This window comes from Monodon monoceros, unplaced genomic scaffold (assembly GCF_005190385.1).
Source record: "Monodon monoceros isolate NGI ecotype Baffin Bay Population unplaced genomic scaffold, NGI_Narwhal_1 Super_Scaffold_21, whole genome shotgun sequence".
Taxonomy (NCBI): domain Eukaryota; kingdom Metazoa; phylum Chordata; class Mammalia; order Artiodactyla; family Monodontidae; genus Monodon; species Monodon monoceros.
This window is the reverse complement of record NW_021703778.1, coordinates 91653139-91678782: the sequence shown is the minus strand read 5'-3', so window position 1 is coordinate 91678782 and position 25644 is coordinate 91653139. Positions and strand designations below refer to the sequence as shown.

General features: G+C 41.3%; 1 protein-coding gene across 3 annotated transcripts in view; it reads left to right on the top strand.

Annotated features, from left to right (window-relative positions):
- The window catches only part of EIF2AK4 (eukaryotic translation initiation factor 2 alpha kinase 4), a 114254-nt gene that overhangs the window by 52331 nt on the left and 36279 nt on the right, over positions 1 to 25644 (top strand). For all 3 annotated transcript variants that reach the window (XM_029237372.1, XM_029237373.1, XM_029237374.1), the window contains 8 exons: positions 6449 to 6882; positions 7746 to 7815; positions 10305 to 10388; positions 12179 to 12301; positions 14168 to 14272; positions 16132 to 16189; positions 17126 to 17205; positions 20234 to 20335. In XM_029237372.1, the coding sequence (XP_029093205.1) occupies positions 6449 to 6882; positions 7746 to 7815; positions 10305 to 10388; positions 12179 to 12301; positions 14168 to 14272; positions 16132 to 16189; positions 17126 to 17205; positions 20234 to 20335 (1056 nt within the window). The remainder of the gene's footprint in view (positions 1 to 6448; positions 6883 to 7745; positions 7816 to 10304; positions 10389 to 12178; positions 12302 to 14167; positions 14273 to 16131; positions 16190 to 17125; positions 17206 to 20233; positions 20336 to 25644) is intronic.

Below are 25644 nucleotides of genomic sequence, written 5' to 3'. Positions count from 1 at the left end.
TCTTTGTTTTAAAGTCTGTTTTGTCTGATATGAGAATTGCTACTCCAGCTTTCTTTTGATTTCCATTTGCATGGAATATCTTTTTCCATCCCTTCACCTTCAGTCTGTATGTGTCCCTAGGTCTGAAGTGGGTCTCTTGTAGACAGCATATATATGGATCTTGTTTTTGTATCCATTCAGCCAATCTTTCTCTTTTGGTTGGAGCATTTAATCCATTTACATTTAAGGTAAATATCAATATGTATCTTCCTATTACCATTTTCTTAATTGTTTTGGGTTTGTTATTGTAGGTCCTTTCCTTCTCTTGTGTTTCCTACCTAGAGAAGTTCCTTTAGCATTTGTTGTAAAGCTGGTTTGGTGGTGCTAAACTCTCTCAGCTTTTGTTTGTCTGTAAAGGTTTTAATTTCTCTGTCAAATCTGAATGAGATCCTTGCTGGGTAATCTTGGTTGTAGGTTTTTCCCCTTCATCACTTTAAATATGTCCTGCCATTCCCCTCTGGCTTGCAGAGTTTATGCTGAAAGATCAGCTGTTAACCTTATGTGGATTCCCTTATATGTTATTTGTTGTTTTTCCCTTGCTGCTTTTAATATTTTTTCTTTGTATTTAATTTTTGATAGTTTGATTAATATGTGTCTTGGTGTGTTTCTCCTTGGATTTATCCTGTATGGGACTCTCTGTATTTCCTGGACTTAACTGTTTCCTTTCCTATATTAGTGAAGTTTTCAACTATAATCTCTTCAAATATTTTCTCAGTCCCTTTCTTTTTGTCTTCTTCTTCTGGGACCCCTATAATTCGAATGTTGGTGTGTTTAATGTTGTCCCAGAGGTCTCTGAGACTGTCCTCAATTCTTTTCATTCTTTTTTCTTTATTCTGCTCTGCAGTAGTTATTTCCACTATTTTATCTTCCAGGTCACTTATCTGTTCTTCTGCCTCAGTTATTCTGCTATTGATCCCATCTTGAGTATTTTTCATTTCATTTATTGTGTTGTTCATCGTTGTTTGTTTCATCTTTAGTTCTTCTAGGTCCTTGTTAACTGTTTCTTGTATTTTCTCTATTCTATTTCCAAGATTTTGGATCATCTTTACTATCATTATTCTGAATTCTTTTTCAGGTAGACTGCCTATTTCCTCTTCATTTGTTAGGTCTGGTGGGTTTTTACCTTCCTCCTTCATCTGCTGTGTGTTTCTCTGTCTTCTCATTTTGCTTAGCTTACTGTGTTTGGGGTCTCCTTTTCGCAGGCTGCAGGTTCGTAGTTCCTGTTGTTTTTGGTGTCTGCCCCCAGTGGCTAAGGTTGGTTCAGTGGGTTGTGTAGGCTTCCTGGTGGAGGGGACTAGTGCCTGTGTTCTGGTGGATGAGGCTGGATCTTGTCTTTCTGGTGGGCAGGTCCACGTCTGTTGGTGTGTTTTGGGGTGTCTGTGGCCTTACTGTGATTTTAGGCAGCCCCTCTGCTAATGGGTGGGGTTGTGTTCCTGTCTTGCTAGTTGTTTGGCATAGGGTGTCCATCACTGTAGCTTGCTGGTCGTTGAGTGGAGGTCGGTCTTGGCGTTGAGATGGAGATCTCTGGGAGATTTTCACTGTTTGGAGCTCGGTGGTCTCTTGTGGACCAATGTCCTGAAGTTGGCTCTCCCACCTCAGAGGCACAGCCCTGACGCCTGGCTGGAGCACCAAGAGCCTGTCATCCACACGGCTCAGAATAAAAGGAAGAAAAAAAAGAAAGAAAGAAGATAAAATAAAATAAAATATAAAAGTTATTAAAATAAAAATTATTTTAAAAAATGTTTTTTAAGTAATAAAAGAAAAAAAGAGGAAAGAAGAGAGCAACCAAAGCACAAAGCAAATCCACCAATGATAACAAGCACTAAAAGGTATACTAAAAAAAAAAAAAAAAAAAAAGACCGAACCCTAGGACAAATGGTAAAAGCAAAGCTATACAGACAAAATCACACACAGAAGCATACACATACACACTCACAAAAAGAGAAAAAGGGAAAAAATATATATTTATATCGTTGCTCCCAAAATCCACCTCCTCAATTTGGAATGATTCATTGTCTATTCAGGTATTCCAGAGATGCAGGGTAAATCAGTTTGATTGTGGAGATTTAATCCGCTGCTCCCGAGGCTGCTGGGAGAGATTTCCCTTTCTCTTCTTTGTTCACACATCTCCCGGGGTTCAGCTTTGGATTTGGACCCGCCTCTGCTTGTAGGTTGCCTGAGGGCGTCTGTTCTTCGCTCAGACAGGACAGGGTTAAAGAAGCAGCTGACTGGGGGCTCTGGCTCACTCAGGCCGGAGGGGAGGGAGGGTTACAGAGTGCGGGGCAAGAGGCCAGTATGACATTGCAGCAGCCTGAGGTGTACCGTGTGTTCTCCTGGGGAAGTTGTCCGTGGATCACGGGACCCTGGCCATGCCGGGCTGCGCAGGCTCCCGGGAGAGGAAGTGTGGATAGTGACCGGTGCTCGCACGCAGGGTTCTTCGTGGCTGCAGCAGCAGCCTTAGCGTCTCTTTCCCGTCTCTGGGGTCCGCGCTGTTAGCCGTGGCTCGCGCCCGTCTCTGGAGCTCCTTTAAGCAGCGCTCTTAATCCCCTCTCCTCGCGCACCAGGAAACAAAGAGGCAAGAAAATGTCTCTTGCCTCTTCGGCAGCTCCAGACTTTTCCCCGGACTCCCTCCCTCCTAGCCGTGGTGCACTAACCCCCTGCAGGCTGTGTTCACGCAGCCAACCCCAGTCCTCTCCCGGGGATCCCACCGAAACCCTAGCCTCAGCTGCCAGCCCCCACCCGCCCCAGCCGGTGAGCAGACAAGCCTCTCTGGCTGGTAAGTGCTGGTCGGTTCCCATCCTCTGTGCGGCAATCTTTCCGCTTTGCCCTCCGCAGCGCTGTTGCTGCGCTCTCCTCCGTGGCACCGAAGCTCCCCCCTCCGCCACTCGCAGTCTCTGCCCGCAAAGGGGCTTCCTAGTGTGTGGAAACCTTTCCTCCTTCACAGCTCCCTCCCACTGGTGCAGGTCCCGTCTCTATTTTTTGTCTCTGTTTTTTCTTTTTTCTTTTGTCCTGCCCAGGTACGTGGAGAGTTTCTTGCCTTTTGGGAGGTCTGAGTTCTTCTGCCAGCGTTTAGTAGGTGTTCTGTAGGAGTTGTTCCACATGTAGATGTATTTCTGATGTATTTGTGTGGAGGAAGGTGATTCCACACCATCTTGAAGCTGCTCCGTGATGCATTATTAAGGTGTGCTTCTGTTAGGTCTTCCCTTACTTATTCCAGGCTATTTGGGCAACTTTTATTATCGTCTGCCCCTTAAGAGAGTTTTCAACTCTTTTTGTGTAATTTAAGTATTTTGTTTGAATTTAAGAGTCCCAGATTACTGTTATCAAATCCATATGAGATATGTCATCTTACCCATAAGAAAGTAGCGCACAGGCTTCCCTGGTGGCGCAGTGGTTGAGAGTCCGCATGCCAATGCAGGGGACATGGGTTCGTGCTCTGGTCCGGGAGGATCCCACATGCCATGGAGCGGCTGGGCCCGTGAGCCATGGCTGCTGAGCCTGTGCGTCCGGAGCCTGTGCTCCGCAACAGGAGAGGCCAAAACAGTGAGAGGCCCACATACCGCAAAAACAAAACAAAACAAAACAAAAACAAAAAAGGAAAGTAGCGCACCATCCATAGGGCATGAGTCTGTTTCGGATTCTGAGAGTATTATTAGGAAGCATTACCTGTATCACTGTGGAAGGCCTTTTACATTGAAAAAAGAATTACATTAGTTTTTCTACAGAAAGACAAACTTAAGCAGGTTTTCCAAAAGAAAGTCATAATATCATGGGAAATTTTCAACTTTCTTCTTGAAAGTATAGCTATTACGTTTAGGTGATTAAATAGGTCTACTTTGGGCAGACAGATGTCCTGATCAGGTAATCATAGTTATCTTTAAAAGGAGTGGATGATTGAAGTTTATATTATCCCTTTATAATTTTGATCAACTCCTTTAACTTTAATTTTAGATTCTTGAATTCCAAACATGATCAAACTTCATTTCCTTTCAAGTACTTAAAACTGATTAGTAAGCTCATATAACAAAAACATCTTAGTAACTTAATCCCCCATGTTTTTCCTGTGGTTTCTCCCTGTGAGGACCCAACAGTCCTCACACCCCATCTCTATTTTCAGGTTAAGGTAGGGCCATCTCCTCAGAGATCTGGAATTTCATTAGCAATTGGACCCATTACTGTTAATGCACCTTTGCATTTTAATAAATGAATTCCTAGGAGTTCTAGTGTAGCAAGCCCCACACCCCAGTCAGTGACACATAGTGTTACCAAACCAAAATTGGGTCAGCTCACCCACTCACAGTAAAGCCAACTTACTGACACTAGGACTTGATAGAGGATTTTGCAGCATTTATTGCAGGCACCAAGCAAGGAGTACGGGCAGCTAATAACCAAGAGACCCAAACTCCCCAGTGGATTCCAGGGAAGCATTTTTAAAGGCAAGGTGAGGGAGAGAGTTGCAGGGTGCATGATCAGCTCGTGTACCATTCTTTGATTGGGTGATGGTGAGGTAAGAGGGTGGTGTCACGGGGCTTAACATCATCAGTTAAGATGTTAACTGGAACCAGACCGGTTCCAGCTAGTCTGGGGGCTACATGCTCATGCTCATCATGCAGTTAGATTCTTCTATCTGGTAGAGGTTTTAGTTTTAGTATCTGTAAAACAACTCAGGGACGTGCATCAGACATGTTATCTATGTCCTTCAGGAAAGAACTAAAGATTCTGTGACTGTTATATGGCTGATTCACTTTTTAAATTGTTACCAATTCTCCTGGCCCAACTGCTATTTTTTTGTCACTACATGTTCACATTCTTTCAGTCATTATTGAGCAGCCTTTTGTGACTCGGGAGGCCTGGGAGAATAAAGCTTTTCTACAAACAAGACACAGGCAGAGGACATGGTGGGCGATTTGTCCTGGGAAGGCCCCATAGGGTCCTGCTTGGTTACAATAGCATATGTGATATGTACTGAGATATGAGGTTGAAAGACAGTGCCAAAACTTCCCTACAGTCCTCCACTCTATTAACGTGGCAGTAAAAGAACACACGGCTGTCATTTTTTTGGAGCACATTTCCTATTTGCGGCTCTGTGCCAGGTGGCTCGTGAACCTTGTCTTTTAATCTCATGACATTCTTATGAAATAGGTATTATCCCATTTTGCAGATGAGGGAACCGCTGCTGAGAGAAGTTATGTCATTTGCCTGAGGTCACATACATCACTAAGACATTTCAGCCAGCATTCAGACCGAATGCTGTTTTACTCAAAATGTACTTTGTACCACTATTACTGTACCCCCAAAAAGATAATCTGAAGCTCACTTTTATAGTATTCCTTTCTCATTCCTAAAAGTAGTTTTTGGCATAGAAGCCTATGAGCCAAATAAGAGAATGATGCTCTCTTTTGTAACCAACTAGTTTCTCCCTCTGCGATGGGCGAGTTGTTAGTTTCCATCACTTCAGTTGCCCTGCATGGTTGGAACTGGAAGGTTCAGAAAACAAAATTTTATAAAAAATACTTCAGTCGACCCAATTGCATAGCAAAACTGCCCGGGATAAGGATGCCTCTATGTAAAATACGGAGATTTGGCCTTTGAAACATTTTCTTGTATTTTTCTTGTGTTTTTCTTTTATTCTTAACTGTATTGTTCTAGTTTCCTTACATAACATCAGTTGTACATCTTCAATCTTAGTAATAAAATCGATGGGCAGTAATTGTGTTAATGCCAATTACTTTATTTACTGAACACCTTTCTCTGTGACACCTTGATACAGGTGCTTTACTCACATCATTTCATTTAATCCTCACCGTCGCCTTTGAGGTAAGGGAAGTGGCATAAATGCCATTTTATAGATTAAAAAATCGAGTTTCAAGGAAATTAAGTCATTTGCTCAAGTTCTTTATAAGTTGAGAATTAGAATTTGCATGCAGATCTGTTAAAACTGTTGCTTAGTTTGTGTTTGGTGACTTTAAGTTTAAAAAAACAAGTGGAGAGAAACTAAAATCACCTTCTAAAAATTTACACTGAGTTTGGAAAATAATTTTTTAAAAACAAGGTTAAAAAAGCAACAAGGTTTACTTGGAAATTTAGATAGCAGATGTGATATTGGGAAAGCAGGGATATAATTGTCAATAAAATGAATCATTAAAATGGAGGTTATGTTTTCCCCAGAGTCTCTTAGCAGGCTCTATACATTTAGCTTGGGGTGAAATGTTTTCTGTTTTTGGCAGTCACGACTTTCTTCAGCTTAAGAACTTCAGACACGTGGTCCTCGACTGTAGCTGTGGGCTCTGACTCAGAACTCGGGGTTCTCCTTGGGAGGGGATGGGCTGACACGGTAGGGATGCCAGTCGGTACAGGGTTTGGAGTGGCTGACCTGCCGGACCCCTCTCCTTTCTCCTTCGTGCGGCAGGTGCAGAACAAGCTGGACGGCTGCTGCTACGCGGTGAAGCGCATCCCCATCAACCCGGCCAGCAGGCACTTCCGCAGGATCAAGGGCGAGGTGACGCTGCTGTCGCGCCTGCACCACGAGAACATCGTGCGCTACTACAACGCCTGGATCGAGAGGCACGAGCGGCCGGCGGGCCCCGCGACGCCACCCCCAGACGCGGGGCCCCAGGCCCTGGACGGGCGAGCCTTGCCCCGACTGCCCATCGGCGACAGCGACACGGACGGCCCGGGCAGCGTGGAGGCGGCCGCGCCGCCGCCCATCCTCAGCAGCTCGGTGGAGTGGAGCACATCGGCTGAGCGCTCGGGCAGCGCCCGCTTCCCCGCCGCCGGCCCGGACTCCAGCAGCGACGAGGATGACGACGAGGAGCACGACGGCGTCTTCTCACAGTCCTTCCTGTAAGAGTTCCCGGGCGCTGCTGGCTCATCCCCGCCAAGCCCAGGCCGGGGAAGGGGAGGGACTTGGTTAGAAATCCAGTCCTGTGGACCATGATGAAATACATGTATATGCAACTCAGTTTCAGAGAGTAACCAAATTCAGTCCAAGGGTTTTTCCCCTCTAATATCTTCAAGAGATCTCCAAAATCCAAGCCCTGGAGGAAGGAAAAATAGAAACTTCTTCCAGTCCCTCCTCTTAATACATTTAATAGGATTTTTAAAAGAGCATTCTTTTTAGATAAAGGCTTCCGACTCTGTGGAGCATAAAGGAACTAATTTGGAGTCTTGACATAGGACCTACTGCAGTTCTAAAAAGGGTTACCAAACCAGTAATTATGATCCTAAAATAAAGTTTAAAGTTTAACGCATCTCAGGGCTTCCCTGGTGGCGCAGTGGTTGAGAATCTGCCTGCCAAGGCAGGGGACACGGGTTCGAGCCCTGGTCCAGGAAGATCCCACATGCCACGGAGCGGCTGGGCCCGTGAGCCACAATTACTGAGCCTGCGCGTCTGGAGCCTGTGCTCCGCAACAAGAGAGGCCACAGTAGTGAGAGGCCCGCGCACCGCGATGCAGAGTGGCCCCCGCTTGCCACAACTAGAGAAAGCCCTCGCACAGAAACGAAGACCCAACACAGCTTTAAATAAATTAATTACTTAGTTAAAAAGATGTTAATAAAGTGTAACGCATCTCAGAATCCACCCTGGTCATTTACATTCATGTTTTATTTCATTGTCTCCATTTGGATACAGTTTATCATAACTCTGAGCTATTGAATTGTAACAGGGAATTTGGTTTCTTTAGTCTTTCTCCATTTCTCTTTTTAAGACCTGCTTCAGATTCTGACAGTGATATCATCTTTGACAATGAAGATGAGAACAGTAAAAGTCAGAATCAGGTAAATACATAAATAGAAGTTACACCTTTTTATTCTTCATGGGATGGGTACATAAGCAAATGTTTGATGTTATAAACCTCAGGTAAAATAGTAAAGCCTTAATCTGATATGCAGATATAGAAACTGTCGATTTTAAAACATGATTTTTTAAAATAAGCTACTCATAGGGTTACTTATAGGTCTTAATTTATCCACATAATAAAAAGAGAAGAATAAATTGACATACTGGGTTTTTTTTTGTTTTATTTTGCTTTTAGTGAAAACCACTTCCTAGAGGATTTTAGGAAACATTATGTGGTTGGGGATGAGGGTTGAATGCAAATTAATTGAGTAACTAAACAGCCTAATTGTGGAGTTATGTAGGTCTCTCTCACATCAATTAATCTTGATGACTTACTCTCATAAACCACCCTCTGGAACAGTGTTTTAACACTGTGGGTTATGATCCTGTAATGGGTTATGAAATCAGTTTCAAGGGTTACAACCAGCTTCATTTTATTTTATTTTTATTTTTTTAATTTATTTTTTTCATTTTATTTTTAATGCTGTAGAGAAGAGTAAAGAATACCAAAATGTGTCACACTAGTAAAGGTAAACTCTGTTCGTAGAACTTGTCTCTTATATGTATTAGGTGTAATATAAAATACAACATGGTCTGAAAGATTTGAGAAACGCTGCTCTAAGCCTTGGACCCCACTCAATTCTGTATATTCCTGCATCCAGGCCAGCAGAGCCCCTCAGTGCTGATGGCTTGGAGTCGGTGTGAAGCTTTGTGATTTCCAGGGCTATCAGTTATTGCTAGAGAAACCTTCTGCAGCTGGGGATTGGATGCAGTGACTTTACTACCAGGCATAAAAATATAATTACAAGCAGGGTGCATTCATAGCAGATAAAAAGAAGTCTAGGGCTTCCCTGGTGACGCAGTGGTTGAGAGTCCGCCTGCAGATGCGGGGGACGTGGGTTCGTGCCCCGGTCCGGGAGGATCCCACGTGCCGCGGAGCGGCTGGGCCCATGAGCCGTGGCCACTGGGCCTGGCGCGTCCGGAGCCTGTGCTCCGCAGCGGGAGAGGCCACAACAGTGAGAGGCCCGCGTACCGCAAAAAAAAAAAAAAAAAAAAAGTCTACACATAGACTGTCTTAGATAAGCAGTTAAATTGGTTTGAATGAGGTTTGAATGCTTTAGCCAGCACTTTTTTTTTTGGCTGCGCCGAGCAGTATGCAGGATCTTAGTTCCCCAACCAGGGATCGAATCTGTGCCCCCTGCAGTGGAAACACGGAGTCTTAACCATTGGATTGCCAGGGAAGTCCCAGCATTTTTTAAAAGTACTTCCCTTTTCTATTAAAATCCCTGAGGAAGTTTAAGGAATAATGGCACAAGTAGTCTAACTGCTTTGGTTTTAGCATTAGTTATGCATATAATCATTATGGGGGCACCAAATTTACAATTCTGGTTTTTCTCAATTAAGGGAGATATCCCATGGGCATTCTAATTGATGGGTAGAAGCCTCTAAGAGATTAACAATCTTGTACAGATAATCCCCAGAATAAATAAATGATTCAAGAGTAGAATTGAGGGAATTCCCTGGCTGTCCAGTGGTTAGGACTCCGAGGTTTCACTACGGACGGCCCGGGTTCAATCCCTGATCGGGGAACTAAGATCCCACAAGCTACGCAGTGTGGCCAAAAAAAAAAAAAAGTAGAATTTGATTGTTTCCAGAGCAGTTTTTTTCCTTCAATAAAGATAAAATGTTGAAAAAAATGTTTCAACACAAAAAATGCAAATCAGAAACAGTCAAATGCTACCTAATGCTTTCCCATACTTGGGGGTAGGAGGGAGTATTTAAATATGTCTATTAGAAGAAGAAAGGATTTTCTTTTAAGGGACATGAGTTAGAAGAACAGCTGTAGGGGACTGGCAGACTAACCATGTGGAAAAGTAGTGTAGAGGATCGGTCACCCTAAGCGTCAGCTGGGTGGTGGTTCTTCAGTGCTGTAGCCGAGGGCAGTGTGCCGTCTGGTAATGTGATCACATTTAAATTGTTTTAGCTAAAGATGGATTTCTCATCTTCTGTTTCCAAAGTAAGCCTACCATCAAAGGTAGGCATTCCAATAAAACTGAAGTCTTAAAATATTAGCCCGTGTACATTCTACCCTTCTTATCCATAGAAAGATAGCAAGTGGTGAGAAGGAATTGACTTAGAGCCTTTCTGTGGATTACCTTTAATACCCACCTGTTTCCTATTGTCCCCATGATTGTTCTGTACAGTAACAGACCTGTAAACTGTGCATTAGATTCTGGTATTGGCAAAATTGCCTTTTAAATGCTGTAAGCATCTAAAGGACAGTAGTTGTTGTTCTGCTCACTCACCTTCCCTCTAAGGCAGCAGGATAGCTATCTATGTGGTAGGGGCAGGAACAAAAGACTTGGTGGTGGTGATCTTGTTTCACTTCAGCCTCATTTTGAGCTCTCGTGTGTTCCTCTTGGGTTAGGATGAAGATTGCAATGGAAAGAACAGTTGCCATGAAAGTGAGCCACCGGCAACCACTGAGGCTGTGCACTACCTCTACATCCAGGTGAGGCCCTGGCATGCAGCTCAGTGACACGGCAACTCCCAGTAGTATGCTGGTGGGTAGGTTTTGGGAGATGAGAGCAAGAGAGCGAGCAAAGAGGGCTCATCGCACTGCCAAAGATTAATTGGCCAGAGAGGATTATAGCATGGAGGCCCTTTCCCCCTGCCTTGAACCCATGCTCTCCTGTACCGTAGCAGGAGATGGCACAGGGCAGTGGTTCCAGCTCTGGACTTAACTTAGGCTGTGTAAGTTTACATCCTGGATCCACCGGTCACAGCTTTGTGAGCTCAGGCACGGTTCTTCAGCATTCTGTGTCCCAGGTTCCCCACCTATAAATTAAACAGTAGCAGTTACCTCAATGGCTTGTGAAGAATAAACAAAATAACATGTGTGAAGTAATTAGAATCCACCTGAGTTCCATAAGCGCTAGACTGTGCATGTACAGAAACTCTACTTTGTCTAACAAGTTAAATCTGGACAAGCAAGGTACGAGGCACATACATCCTCGTGTGTACAGAAGAAACACCCACCTGGTTTTAGGAAAGTGGCTTGTCCTGGAACCCCTGAGGGACAGGAGAACCAGTTCCAGTGGGGCATTGCTAAAGGGAAGCTTATAGGCTTTGTCCTGCTCACACTTCCGAGGAGCGCATTCTGGACAGTGGTGAGCTCAGCCAGCAGAGGGACAGCCACAAACCAAAGCGGAAAACTTGCCTCTGGCCCAAGTGAACAGGACCGTGAGTCATTATTAGTGTTTTCAGTCACATCTGCAAGGAGGCAGATCTTTAAATGTGAGATACAGTACTATGCCCAAGAAGGAGCCCTCAGACAAGTGTAACGTTTCAAAAGAGTCTAGTTAGGTGGTTGCTCTCCTGGGGTTACAGCGGGTTTTAGGTTTTCCCTAAACATAAACCACTTACACACATGATAAAGCATTCGTCCCCCAAACTGCTAACTGTTGATTATCTACTACATGCCATTATGCTGTAAACAGTTACAGTGAGACAGAAATACCTAGCAGAGGTATGTGAGGTGTGGTAGGATCTTGGTGTGGGAGGCCTGGAGGATGAGTCAAAGTTTGTAGATGTTATTCTGAGCATGAGAGGATATTCCTCTCATTTGAAATGACATGTTCCTCTCTTTGAAAACAACAAAGTCCTTCTTCATGAGAAATGTCAACTGTGGCACTGGTTTGAAATATAGGCTAGTTTCATAAATCAAATGCTGCATGTTGCTCTAAGGTTTAAATGATATTGCATTGTTTTCTGATAGATTAATACACTTAAGAAGGATGAAATAGAGCCCTTTCTTAAATGTTTGATAGAGCCCTTTCTTAAATGTTTTGATATTTACAATGTTTTGCTCTAGACTTGAAGGTCATTGTCATTAATTTAACATGCAAATGAGAAAGGCTAATGACATCATTGGATTATTAATTAGCCCTTCTTGGAAATTTGGGTTTGGAAACAATCTTGTAAAACAAAAAATACACTTTTACTTAATTCTAAGTGTTTTCATATTATATGTGACAAGGATTTTAAAGTCTTATTTTTTTAATGAACAATAATATAAAAAATAAAAATGATTTTGTTGGAGTGCTAAGATTATGCATATTTCTTCCCAATTTTTTTTAATACTGTTTGTTTCTTTTTTTAATTAAAAAAAATAAGCCTTTTCCATAAGTATTTAAAATCCATGGTACACATTTTAAAATGGGGGATTACATTAATTGCCATTGTCCTCCTTAATTGAAACTCTATATCATCAAATCCTGCCTGGTTTGTTCTTGTCCATAGATGGAGTACTGTGAAAAGAGCACTTTACGTGACACAATTGACCAGGGACTATATCGAGACACCGTCAGGCTCTGGAGGCTTTTCCGAGAGATTCTGGATGGATTGGCTTATATCCATGAAAAAGTAAGCTTTGCAATATTTTATATCTCAAAAACTTACGTTTACATAAAATTTATAACAAAATCAAATATTGTGAGATTTGAGAAAACCTAAAATAGAGGGAAAATTATGGGTATGTTGAAATAATCTATTTTTATAGGAAATAGAACATATCAAAAGACGAGAAAATAGTATAAAGCATCAAAGTTCAAAGAAAGCATTGAAGGATAGAAGAGGGGTCAGCAGACTATAGCCCATGGGTCAAATCTAACTCCCTACCTGCTTCTGTTCAGCCTGTGAGCTAAGACTGGCCCTTACATTTTTAAATGGTTGTAAAAAATTGAAAGAAGGGTAACATTTCATGATACCTGAAAATTCTATGAAATTCAAATGTGTCCATAAATAACATTGTACTGGAACAGGGCCATACCAGTTTATGTGTTGCCTGTGGCTGTTCTTGTGCTGCACTGTGGAGTTGAGTAGTTGTGGCAGAGACTGTGTGGCCCATAAAGCCTAAAAGATTTACTGCCTGGCCCTTTACAGAAAAAGTTTGCCAGCCTCCGGGTTAGGTGGAAATAATTGAACATGTATGGAACATGAGGATGATTCCTTGAGTGGTTTAAATAAAGTGAGAGTGTGATTAACACCTGCCAAGATATGTGATTCTGACTCAGTGCTACCTTTCCTAGGAACATGGGAAAATTAGAAAGTCGTCTAGCAAGGGTAGAGATGAGACTAACATAGTTTGCCGCATGTATAAAAGTCACTGTAAAGCTAGAAATTGTCATCACGATGTAAATGCTAATGGCCTAGCTTCAAGATGAAACACTGCTTACATTTTAAAAATGGGATTGTCTAATGTGTTAGTGTAAATACGTTTTTTCCTTTGCCTCAATTTTCTTTAACCTTAAATTATTTATACTGTACCATATTTAGTAAAAAGCCAGGACTATAATTTACAGATGTCTAGTTTATAAATGATTTGGTGGAAGTGGAATTTGCAAGGTTGGACATAAAAATGAGCTCTAATGAAGGTCATTAGAACTCTGTTACTGTGCTAGCGTCCTGGGGTCCTAGAACCTTGCTCCACGCGCTGTCTTCCTTGCCATCTAATCTGCTCAGTACCTGCCAACCATTTGTTGGGTGTCTAACACTGCCAAACCTAGAAATAGAGAAAGGCACAAGTGTATGACAAACCCCATACTTGAGAGGGACTTCCTGTTTTTTTGAGGGAGCCGAAATTTACCTTCATGTAACAGTAAGAGAGATCACACCATCAAGTGCTTTTATTACATTTATTTCCTGTATTATAGTACTGGAAACAGTAAGCATGATGAGGATGCTGTTAGGAAGGGGAGAAAGTAGTGTTCACGCAACAAGTAATCATTGAGCACTTACCTGGTATGCTGGGAATGCAAAGTTGAATTACTAGAATTACTGTGGAAGTCTTCATGAATGAGTTGGCACTTGTAAATATTGGTACAATTCCAATGAGTGGAGAAAAGCCTGGGCAGGGCAGGTAGCCTGAAGAAATGAGTAGAAGAGGGAATGAAAATGGTGTGTATCTCCCTGACCAGAGCAAGGGTTTTGTGATGCAGTAGAGAGAAAGATCATTGTGAACCTGATAGACAGGGGTCTTGGATGCCAAAGGGAACCGTTTGGATTGGACCTGATAAGCACCACCAGCAGGTAGATTGGGAGAGGGTGGCAAGGTCATTGGCAGGACGTTTGGGAGACATTGCGGAGGTCAGACAGCCTGGACTAGCATGGTCTGCAGGAGAAGACCTCATCCAATTTTCATCACTAGGTTGGCCTTTCAAATGAGGAAACAGGTATGATATAAGTTATGTTTGGGAAAAAATTGTTGGTTTCTTTGCCCTTTTCCATCAGGGAATGATTCACCGAGATTTGAAGCCTGTCAACATTTTTTTGGATTCTGATGACCATGTAAAAATAGGTGATTTTGGTTTAGCGACAGACCATCTAGCCTTTGCTGTGAGTATTTTTTTGATTCAAGTGTGCCTGAAAATGGACCCATGTGCCTTAATTATCCTGTCTTCTAACATTCTCATGACTATGAGTTCCCTGAACTCTGCTGTGTAATCCCCAGGAAAGTATACAAGTCTGAAGGGGCAGCTGCAAACGATCCTGCAGGCTTTGAAATTGTGAATACGTTTTAGTGAGTGCGTTCCACTTGAGAGACATAAAATTACTAGTTTGTGGGTGACATTTAGGTCAAAGGCATGAAATACTTTATGAAACGTTTTGGTCTACCATGCCAGGCACTGGGCTAGATGCTTTACACCCGATGGGCTTTTCGTTAGCTTAAGGAAATACGGCTCAAAAACGGTAAAACATCAGAAGAATGAGTTCTAGACAACATAAATCAGAAGGTATTAATGCTCTTCTTCACAACACTGTAGAGTAGTTGTTAAACATACAAAGCTAAAATAATGTGAAGTGAGAGAAATAGTCATATAAGACTTAAAAACAGGAGAAATTTTGCATATGGTTACGAGGATCAAGGAGGGCTGTATAAAGAAAACAGCATTTCAGATGAGTCTTAAAGGATGGGTGGGAGTCCAGTAGGCTGAGATTGAGGGCAGGGCATGGTGACACCAGGGTAGGGGCTTCCCGAGAGAAAGAACAGCATAAGCAAAGGCCCTGGGGTAAGCAGACATGATTGTTGAAGGCCAGCATGTTGTCTGGTTGGTTGAAACTATGAGGTGTAGGGGAGCAGTGAGAGAAGATGCTTGAAGGTTGGGGATTCTTGGAGGTGTCAGGCCTTGAGTGCTGGGGGAAGAGTTTTACTTAACATCATAAGCCAGAGATTAGGCACCAAAATCTGTGGTAAATGCAGTTAATTATAAGGGTGGTCAAAAAAAGAAACTAGGATTTGGATTAATGGTGAGAAAAACCTTAGGGTTTAAAGTAGAAGGTGAGGTTAGAAGGAGCAGAGAGGGAGGAAATGGAAGGGGGACAGTAAGGACATGGTCCTGACCAGAACACTGGGGAATTTGAAGAGTGCTAAGACCAAGGAAGGGCTCTATGGGGATTTGATCCCCAAACTAACAAATGTAACTTGATATCTGTAGGCTGTAATAGTAGGGAGGTAGATAAGAGCACAGGCTCTGGAGGCCCACTTCCCTGGGCTAGAATCCTTGGGCAAGTTACTTAACCTCTTAGTATTCTTTCCATAAAATGTGCCTAATACAAGTACCAGCTTCAAAGTTGTCACCAGCATAAAATAAGAATATAGGTAAAGCCCTGGAACATTGCCTGGCTCTACGAGTATTAGAGCTCTTGTTATTGATGGCAGTGCTCGTGATAGGAATCTGTGGAGAGATGTCAGAAAAATAGTGATTTAGGGGAATGCTGTCACAGATGTAGTGGAAGAAGGGAGGCTACCTAAGAGGTATTAGCAGTGACAGTGGAACAGATTTGGTGACCAGCCTCTAGGAAAGAAGAGTAAAAATTGACCCAGTGGAAAAATTAGAAGAGTTAGAAAGTGAGTTTGTTGTTATTAATATACCTTTACTCTTCCCAGTAAATAGATTCTGTTTTGGCATTTGAAATATGAAAATAAATTAGTTTAGGTAAGTTTTCAGGGGGTTCTGCCACGAAGGAGTTCTACAGTGAATTGCCCTTCTCCTTGATCTCACTGGGGTTTCCAGTGAGACCTGCATTAGTAGGCTAACTAAACTAAAAAAAATTTAAAGCTCAAAAAAGCATTATTATAGTTATTCTGGTTTCTGTGTAATATTTTTCAGTCAGTCTTCATTTAGAAATGATAATCCATTCCTGTGAAATAATATAACATTTTAATTTGTTACTTGGCTTACTTGAATTTTTAGGCGGACGGCAAACAAGATGATACATCAGGAGATCACTTGATTAAATCAGACCCTTCAGGTAAATCCAGAAGACTGTATATTTAATTTGTGTGTTAACAAGCAATCCACAAAATTTCTTTTTTTCTCTTTTATCTATTTTAACATACAAAAACTTTACATATGTAATGTATACAACCTGAGGAGTTTAGAGGTACATACACACCTAAGAAAGCATCACCACGATCTATGCCATAAACATATCCATCACCTCCAAGTTTCTTCCTGCCCTCTTATTTATTATTACTATTATTATTAATTTTGTGATAAGAACACTTAGCATAAGATCTACCCTCTTAGGAACATTTTATTATTATTTTTTTGGTGGGGAGCGCACCGTGCAGCATGTGGGGATCTTAGTTCCCCACCGGGGTTGAAACCCGTGCCCCCTGCAGTGGAAGTGCAGAGTCTTAACCACTGGACCGCCAGGAAAGTCCAGGAAAATTTTAAATATGCAGTACAGAATAAAATTTCTCAAAGTGAAACCTTTTTTTCATTTGTAAAGATTCTATTCTAAAGCAAATTATAATTATTCATTAAATTAACAAAATTATGAAAATGCTTTAATTTTTTTCCCTTTTCACTATATAGATTGTTCTTCAGAAGTCTAAGAAATTAGACCTTCAATTAGAATAATTTACTCCTCTGGGTAGGCAGTTATACTTTGACCCCAGGTGGTAATAGGAGGTTGCCTCATGACCTGGGCCATCTGGGGTCTTCCTGCCTGGCACTGCCCCTTTACCACAGCAAAGCCATCCTGTGTGGAACAAAGTGTGTGGCCATCCACGATTTAGGGTTAATAGCTTGGTGAAATGCATGCTGCTTCTTCCTGTGAATAGTGTAAACAATTAACAGACCATGTCTCTTAAGAAACTTGTTTTGTTTTGTTTTGTTAAAAATTGGCCTTATCTCTAAGTCCTGTTATTGGAAATCCTTCCCTCTGCCTTCTTCCATGCAGGTCATTTGACTGGGATGGTTGGCACTGCTTTATATGTAAGCCCAGAGGTCCAAGGCAGCACCAAATCTGCATACAACCAGGTAAAGAGGAAGGTTTTTGGGGGAAAGGAAAGATCTCAAGAGAGAGATAATAGTAAGAATATCAAGATTACAGCATTTGGGGTTTAGTTACTAGCTGAAATCGTCAGGAACATTCATTCACTCAATATATATCCACATGTCTATTGAGCGACTGCTCCAAATAGGACACGTGATGCCCAAGGACAGTGACTGAAGCTGGCACTGTTGTTGCCAAGGAGCTTACAGTCCCTCCATCCATCTAAAGAAGATTTGAACTCACTGGTCCCGGGCCAGGCCCCGGGAACACAGGGAACAAGGCAATCAAGGAATAAGACATCTTATTCCAGCCCTCTGGGAACTTGTCCATTGGTGGATGATAGTGGATGAAACAGACAGTAAACAAATAAAAAATTTTTAAATCACAAACTCTGTAGGAACTAAGAAGAAAGGAAATGGAGTCCAGTGACCAGAGAACAGTAAAAGACATCATCTTTAGGTCGACTGACTAGAGAAAGCCTCCCCAAGAGGATGGGTTTCAGGATAAAGGAGGAAAGCGGGGAGAAGCCATGCAAAGTTGGGGGCTGGAGCTTGGCTGGGAGAGAAGAGGGGTAAGCAGAGGAAATAGCATGCACAGAGAGAAGACTGTGGGTGAGAGCTAGTGTGGCTCACTTAGGACAGTCAGAGAGAAGGTCAGTGTGGCTGCAGCGTGGTGAGAGCTATGAGGGCGAGTGGCATGAAGCAAAGCTGAAGGAAAGGCCAGGGTCAGATGATGCAGGGCCAGCTTAGCCATGATAAGGGATGTGCACAGCCAGCGCCTGAACGATCTTGAGCGAGAGAGTTCACTCTAGCTGCTGCCGGAGGCTTGGCAGGAGTCCAGGTGGGACAGCTGAGCTGGGACCATAGTGGTGGCAGTAGAGACGGGGAGAAACGTGCAGATATGAAATACATGTTGGAGGGGAATTGACAGGTTTTCCTAATGGAGTGGGTGTTGGGTGAGGAAAAGAAAGGAAAACAGGACAGTGCTCAGGTTTCTGCCTCGAGTGGCTGGGGGAAGGGTAGTTGACTGAGCTGAGGAACCATGAGGAAAGACCTGGGAGATGGAGGAGAAGATGGCAGGAATACTCCGTCTAGGGCATGTTTAATTTGAAATGCCTGATGAGAAATCCAATTAGAGAGCTCCAGTCGACTGTTAGGGACTCAAGACTTGAGTTCAGAAGAAAGATCAGAGCCAGAGGTATAAACTTGAGAGCCACTAGCACACAGATGGGGTTTAAAGCCATGAGACTGGATGAGATCACTTCGGGCAAGACCATAGAGCTAAATTTTTAAAATACATGAGGCACGCAATTCACATTAAAGCGTATTTTCAAGCTAGCAGTGGCAACTGAAGCCTGGGTTTTGGTTCAGACAGGGAGCACTGGGTAGTGACAGAGTTGAAGCAGACCTCCAAATACTCGGTGAGGCTGTGTGGAGATGGACACGCCCACCCTGAGGGAGGGGGAGGCACCTTCAGTGTCATCTTTCTGCATTTGGTTTGTAAGAGTATAATGAAATCCTTAAAAGGACCTTACCCTTTGGCCCAGCACACCCACCTTTTGAAACGTATCCTAAGGAAACAACCAGGGACATTCAAAAAGATTGGTGTAAAAGGGGTTTGTCACAGCGTTGTTTATAACAATGAAAAATAACAAGCATTTAAAAAAAAGGGAATTGGGCTTCCCTGGTGGCGCAGTGGTTGAGAGTCCGCCTGCCAATGCAGGGGACACGGGTTCGTGCCCCGGTCCGGGAAGATCCCACATGCCGCGGAGCGGCTGGGCCCGTGAGCCATGGCCGCTGAGCCTGCGCGTCCGGAGCCTGTGCTCCGCAACGGGAGAGGCCACAACAGTGAGAGGCCCGCGTACAGCAAAAAAATAAAATAAAATAAATTTAAAAAACAGGAAACTGGTTAAATAAATTATGGGACATCCATGTAATTGAATATGTCATTAAAATATTAGAGGCCGGTTTTAGAAAAATGACATTATAGTATAAAAATATTCTTGCTAAAGTAAGGGAATAAAAGTTACAAACGACAGTGTGGTTCTAGTTTTATAGTGTGTGTGTGTGTGTGTGTGTGTGTGTGTGTGTGTGTGTGTGTGTGTAGACATTTAAGAAAAACCACCAAAAGGGCGTATCTTAGCCATCAATTGTAAATATCCTTAAGCAGTGGGATTATGGGTGGTTGCTGTTGTATTCTTGGTGCTTTTCGGTATGTTCCGTTCAGTATGTACATTTTTCTACAGCTAACGTGTAGGAAATGACATAATGAATGTTTGTTTTTAAGACTTTGGAGGTCACTGGTTGCAGAGGCTCTCCTACTAATCCTTGAGTCCAAATTCATTGAAGTTCTCCTTGAAAGTGGCTCCTGTGCCTGTGTGCAGTTCACCACAAGCAGTCTCCTGCTGAGCCGGGTTGTGCTCAGCTGCCGCAGGCACAGGGCCTTCTGACCTCCTTCTTCCCCTCAACAGCTCCCTACCTGAGACTCTGCACTGACTTGCCCTTTTACCTTCTTTACTTACACTTCCATATTTTGTTAGGAGTCATCACGATATTTCTGTTGTGCTGTGCTTCTGACCTCGTTGGTATGGCTTTGCAATCAGTAGCTGACCTTTGCTATCAGCTGCAGAGTGCAGCCTGTGTTTCCCTTTTGCAATGATTAGAAAGATGCAAAGCAAAGTCTTTCAACAGATCTCGGTTGTCCTTGCTCTGTAGTGATTATCCTCAGTGTGTGGCCAGTGGTTATCTATGTCTATGTGTATAGCTAAACCAGTTACAATTAATTGTTAAGAAAAACATTGAAGTCATGCCAAATATATTTTATCATCTAAATATAAATATGTCTCTCATCTATATTTTACATCTATAATTTTTTTTTAGAACAAAGCAAATTTTTTCTAGTGTGGCCTATTTTCACTTATGCAAACATCCCAACTAAGTGCTCATCCTATAATTCCCTAGTGGATTATGCTTTCATATCTAGGCTCTAAATAAAATTCTTTTTCCTCCTCAGAAAGTGGATCTCTTCAGCCTGGGAATTATCTTCTTTGAGATGTGCTATCATCCCATGGTCACAGCCTCAGAAAGGATCTTTGTTCTCAACCAACTCAGAGATGTATGTATCAGATGTTTTAATGCCTCAGTTTCCAGTAACCTGAATCTTAGCATGGACATCAGAATTTGATGCAGGGTATTTTTCTGGTATTTATACTATAGAAAGAAGTGGTCCTACTATAATTTTCTATATTTCTAGTAAATGGAAACCCACCTCTGCTTATGCACTTACATGATAAGAAACTTACCCCAGTTTTATTTATTTTTGTAATCATACTTGAAGATATTGCTAGGTTATCCTTTTGAAAAATATTTTGAGATTACTCTTGATTTTTTTTTTAAATTTCATTTTATGTATTTTTTTATACAGCAGGTTCTTATTAGTCATCAATTTTATACACATCAGTGTGTACATGTCAATACCAATCACCCAATTTAGCACACCACCATCCCCATCCCCCCTCTTTTTTCCCCCTTGGTGTCCATATGTTTGTTCTCTACATCTCTGTCTCAACTTCTGCCCTGCAGACTGGTTCATCTGTACCATTTTTCTAGGCTCCACATACATGCGTTAATATATGGTATTTGTTTTTCTCTTTCTGACTTACCTCACTCTGTATGACAGTCTCTCGATCCATCCACGTCTCAACAAATGACTCAATTTTATTCCTTTTTATGGCTGAATAATATTCCATTGTATATATGTACCACAACTTCTTTATCCATTCGTCTGTCGATGGACATCTAGGTTGCTTCCATGACCTGGCTATTGTAAATAGTGCTGCAATGAACGTTGGGGTGCATGTCTCTTTTTGAATTATGGTTTTCTCTGGGTGTATGCCTAGAGTGGGCTTGCTGGGTCATATGGTAATTCTATTTTTAGTTTTTTAAGGAACCTCCATACGGTTCTCCATAGTGGCTGTATCAATTTACATTCCCACCAACAGTGCAAGAAGATTCCCTTTTCTCCACACCCTCTCCAGCATTTGTTGTTTGTAGATTTTCTGATGATGCCCATTCTGACTGGTGTGAGGTGATACCTCATTGTAGTTTTGATTTGCATTTTTCTAATAATTAGTGATGTTGAGCAGCTTTTCATGTGCTGGCCATCTGTATGTCTTCTTTGGAGAAATGTCTGTTTAGGTCTTTTGCCCATTTGTGGATTGGATTGTTTGTTTTTTTAATATTGAGCTGCATGAGCTATTAATATATTTTGGGGATTAATCCTTTGTCCATTGATTCATTTGCAAATATTTTCTCCCATTCTGAGGGTTGTATTTTCATCTTGTTTATGGTTTCCTTTGCTGTGCAAAAGCTTTTAAGTTTCATTAGGTCCCATTTGTTTGTTTTTATTTCCATTACTCTAGGAGGTGGATCATAAAAGATCTTGCTGTGATTTATGTCAAAGACTGTTCTTCCTATGTTTTCCTCTAAGAGTTTTATAGTGTCCAGTCTTACATTTAGGTCTCTAATCCATTTTGAGTTTATTTTTGTGTATGGTGTTAGGGAGTGTTCTAATTTCATTCTTTTACATGTAGCTGTCCAGTTTTCCCAGCACCACTTATTGAAGAGACTGTCTTTTCTCCATTGCATATCCTTGACTCCTTTGTCATAGATTAGTTGACCATAGGTGCCTGGGTTTATCTCTGGGCTTTCTGTCTTGTTCCATTGATCTATGTTTCTGTTTTTGTGCCAGTACCATACTGTCTTGATTACTGTAGCTTTGTAGTATAGTCTGAAGTCAGGTAGTCTGATTCCTCCAGCTCTGTTTTTTTCCCTCAAGACTGCTTTGATATTTAGGGTCTTTAGTGTCTCCATACAAATTTTAAGATTTTTTGTTCTAGTTCTGTAGAAAATGCCATTGGTAATTTGATAGGGATTGCATTGAATCTGTAGATTGCTTTGGGTAGTAGAGTCATTTTCACAATGTTGATTCTTCCAATCCAAGAACATGGTATATCTCTCCATCTGTTTGTATCATCTTTAATTTCTTTCAACAGTGTCTTATAGTTTTCTGCATACAGGTCTTTTGTCTCCCTAGGTAGGTTTATTCCTAGGTATTTTATTCTTTTTGTTGCAGTGGTAAATGGGAGTGTTCCCTTAATTTCTCTTTCAGATTTTTCATCATTAGTGTATAGGAATGCAGGAGATTTCTGTGCATTAATTTTGTATCCTGCAACTTTACCAAATTCATTGATTAGCTCTAGTAGTTTTCTGGTGGCATTTTTAGGATTCTCTATGTATAGTATCATGTCATCTGCAAACAGTGACAGTTTTACTTCTTCTTTTCCAATTTGTATTCCTTTTATTCATTTTTCTTCCTGATTGCCATGTCTAGGACTTCCAAAACTATGTTGAATAATAGTGGTGAGAGTGGACATCCTTCTCTTGTTCCTGATCTTAGAAGAAATGCTTTCAGTTTTTCACCATTGAGAATGATGTTTGCTGTGGGTTTGTCATATATGGCCTATATTATGTTGAGGTAGGTTCCCTCTATGCCCACTTTCTGGAGAGTTTTTATCGTAAATAGGTGTTAATTTTGTCAAAAGCTTTTTCTGCATCTATTGAGATGATCATATGGTTTTTCTTCTTCAATAAGTTAATATGGTGTATCAGATTGATTGATTTGTGTATATTGAAGAATCCTTGCATCCCTGGGATAAATCCCACTTGATCATGGTGTATGATCCTTTTAATGTGTTGTTGGATTCTGTTTGCTAGTATTGTGTTGAGGATTTTTGCATCTATATTCATCAGTGATATTGGTCTGTAATTTTCTTTTTTTGTAGTATAGTTGTCTTGTTTTGGTATCAGGGTGCTGGTGGCCTCATAGAATGAGTTTGGGAGTGTTCCTTCCTCTGCAGTTGTTGGAAGAGTTTGAGAAGGATAGGTGTAAGCTCTTCTCTAAATGTTTGATAGAATTTGCCTGTGAAGCCATCTGGTCCTGGACTTTATTTGTTAGAAGATTTTTAATCAGGGTTTCAATTTCATTACTTGTGATTGGTCTGTTCATATTTTCTATTTCTTCCTGGTTTAGTCTTGGAAGGTTATACCTTTCTAAGAATTTGTCCATTTCTTCCAGGTTGTCCATTTTATTGGCATAGAGTTGCTTGTAGTAGTCTCTTAGGTTGCTTTATATCTCTGTGGTGTCTGTTGTAATTTCTCATTTTTCATTTCTAATTTTATTGATTTGAGTCCTCTCCCTTTTTTTCTTGATGAGTCTGGCTAATGGTTTATCAATTCTGTTTATCTGCTCAAAGAACCAGCTTTTAGTTTTATTGATCTTTGCTATTGTTTTCTTTGTTTCTATTTCATTTATTTCTGCTCTGATCTTTATGATTTCTTTACTTCTGCTAACTTTGGGTTTTGTTTGTTCTTCTTTGTATAGTTCCTTTAGGTGTAAGGTTAGATTGTTTATTTGAGATTTTTCTTGTTTCTTGAGGTAGGCTTGTATAGCTATAAACTTCCCTCTTAGAACTGCTTTTGCTGCATCCCATAGGTTTTGGATTGTCATATTTTCATTGTCATTTGTCTCTAGGTATTTTTTGATTTCCTCTTTGATTTCTTCAGTGATCTCTTGGTTATTTAGTAATGTATTGTTTAGCCTCCATGTGTTTGTGTTTTTTACGTTTTTTTCCGTGTAATTGATTTCTAATCTCATAGTGCTGTGGTCAGAAAAGATGCTTGATATGATTTCAGTTTTCTTAAATTTACTGAGGCTTGATTTGTGACCCAAGGTATGATCTATCCTGGAGAGTGTTCCGTGCGCACTTGAGAAGAAAGTGTAATCTGCTGTTTTTGGATGGAATGTCCTATAAATATCAATTAAATCTATCTGGTCTGTTGTGTCATTTAAAGCTTGTGTTTCCTTATTTATTTTCATTTTGGATGATCTGTCCATTGGTGTAAGTGAGGTGTTAAAGTCCTCCACTATTATTTTGTTACTGTTGATTTCTTCTTTTATAGCTGTCAGCAGTTGCCTTATGTATTGAGGTGCTCCTATGTTGGGTGCATATATATTTATAATTGTTATATCTTCTTTTTGGATTGATCCCTTGATCATTATGTAGTGTCCTTGTCTTTTGTAACATTCTTTATTTTAAAGTCTGTTTTATCTGAGTATCGCTACTCCAACTTTCTTTCGATTTCCATTTGCATGGAATATCTTTTTCCATCCCCTCACTTGCAGTCTGTATGTGTCCCTAGGTTTGAAATGGGTCTCTTGTAGACAGCATATCTATGGGTCGTGTTTTTGTATCCATTCAGCAAGCATGTGTCTTTTGGTTGGAGCATTTAATCCATTCACATTTAAGGTAATTATAGATATGTATGTTCCTATGACCATTTTCTTAATTGTTTTGGGTTTGTTTTTTTAGATCCGTTTCTTCTCTTGTGTTTCCCACTTAGAGAAGTTCCTTTAGCATTTGTTGTAGAACTGGTTTGGTGGTGCTGAATTCTCTTAGCTTTTGCTTGTCTGTAAAGCTTTTGATTTCTCCATCAAATCTGAATGAGATCCTTGCCAGGTAGAGTAATCTTGGTTGTAGGTTCTTCCCTTTCATCACTTTAAGTATATCATGCCACTCTCTTCTGGCTTGTTGAGTTTCTGCTGAGAAATCAGCTGTTAACCTTATGGGAGTTCCCTTGTATGTTATTTGTCGTTTTTCCCTTGCTGCTTTCAATACTTTTTCTTTGTCTTTAATTTTTGCCAATTTGATTACTATGTGTCTTGGCGTGTTTCTCCTTGGATTTATCCTGTATGGGACTTGCTGCGCTTCCTGGACTTGGGTGGCTATTTCCTTTCCCATGTTAGGAAAGTTTTCGACTATAATGTCTTCAAATATTTTCTCGGGTCCTGTCTCTCTCTCTACTCCTTCTGGGACCCCTATAATGCGAGTGTTGTTGCTTTTAATGTTGTCCCAGAGGTCTCTTAGGCTGTCTTCATTTCTTTTCATTCTTTTTTCTTTATTCTGTTCCGCAGCAGTGAATTACACCATTCTGTCTTCCAGGTCACTTATCCGTTTTTCTGCCTCAGTTATTCTGCTGTTGATTCCTTCTAGTGTAGTTTTCATTTCAGTTATTGTATTGTTCATCTCTGTTTGTTCTTTAATTCTTCTAGGTCTTTGTTAAACATTTCTTGCATCTTCTCAATCTTTGCCTCCATTCTTTTTCCAAGGTCCTGGATCATCTTCACTATCATTATTCTGAATTCTTTTTCTGGAAGGTTGCCTATCTCCACTTCATTAATTTTTTTGGGGGGTTTTATCTTGTTCCTTCATCTGGTACATAGCCCTCTGCCTTTTCACCTTGTCTATCTTTCTGTGAATGTGGTTTTTGTTCCACAGGCTGCAGGATTGTAGTTCTTGCTTCTGC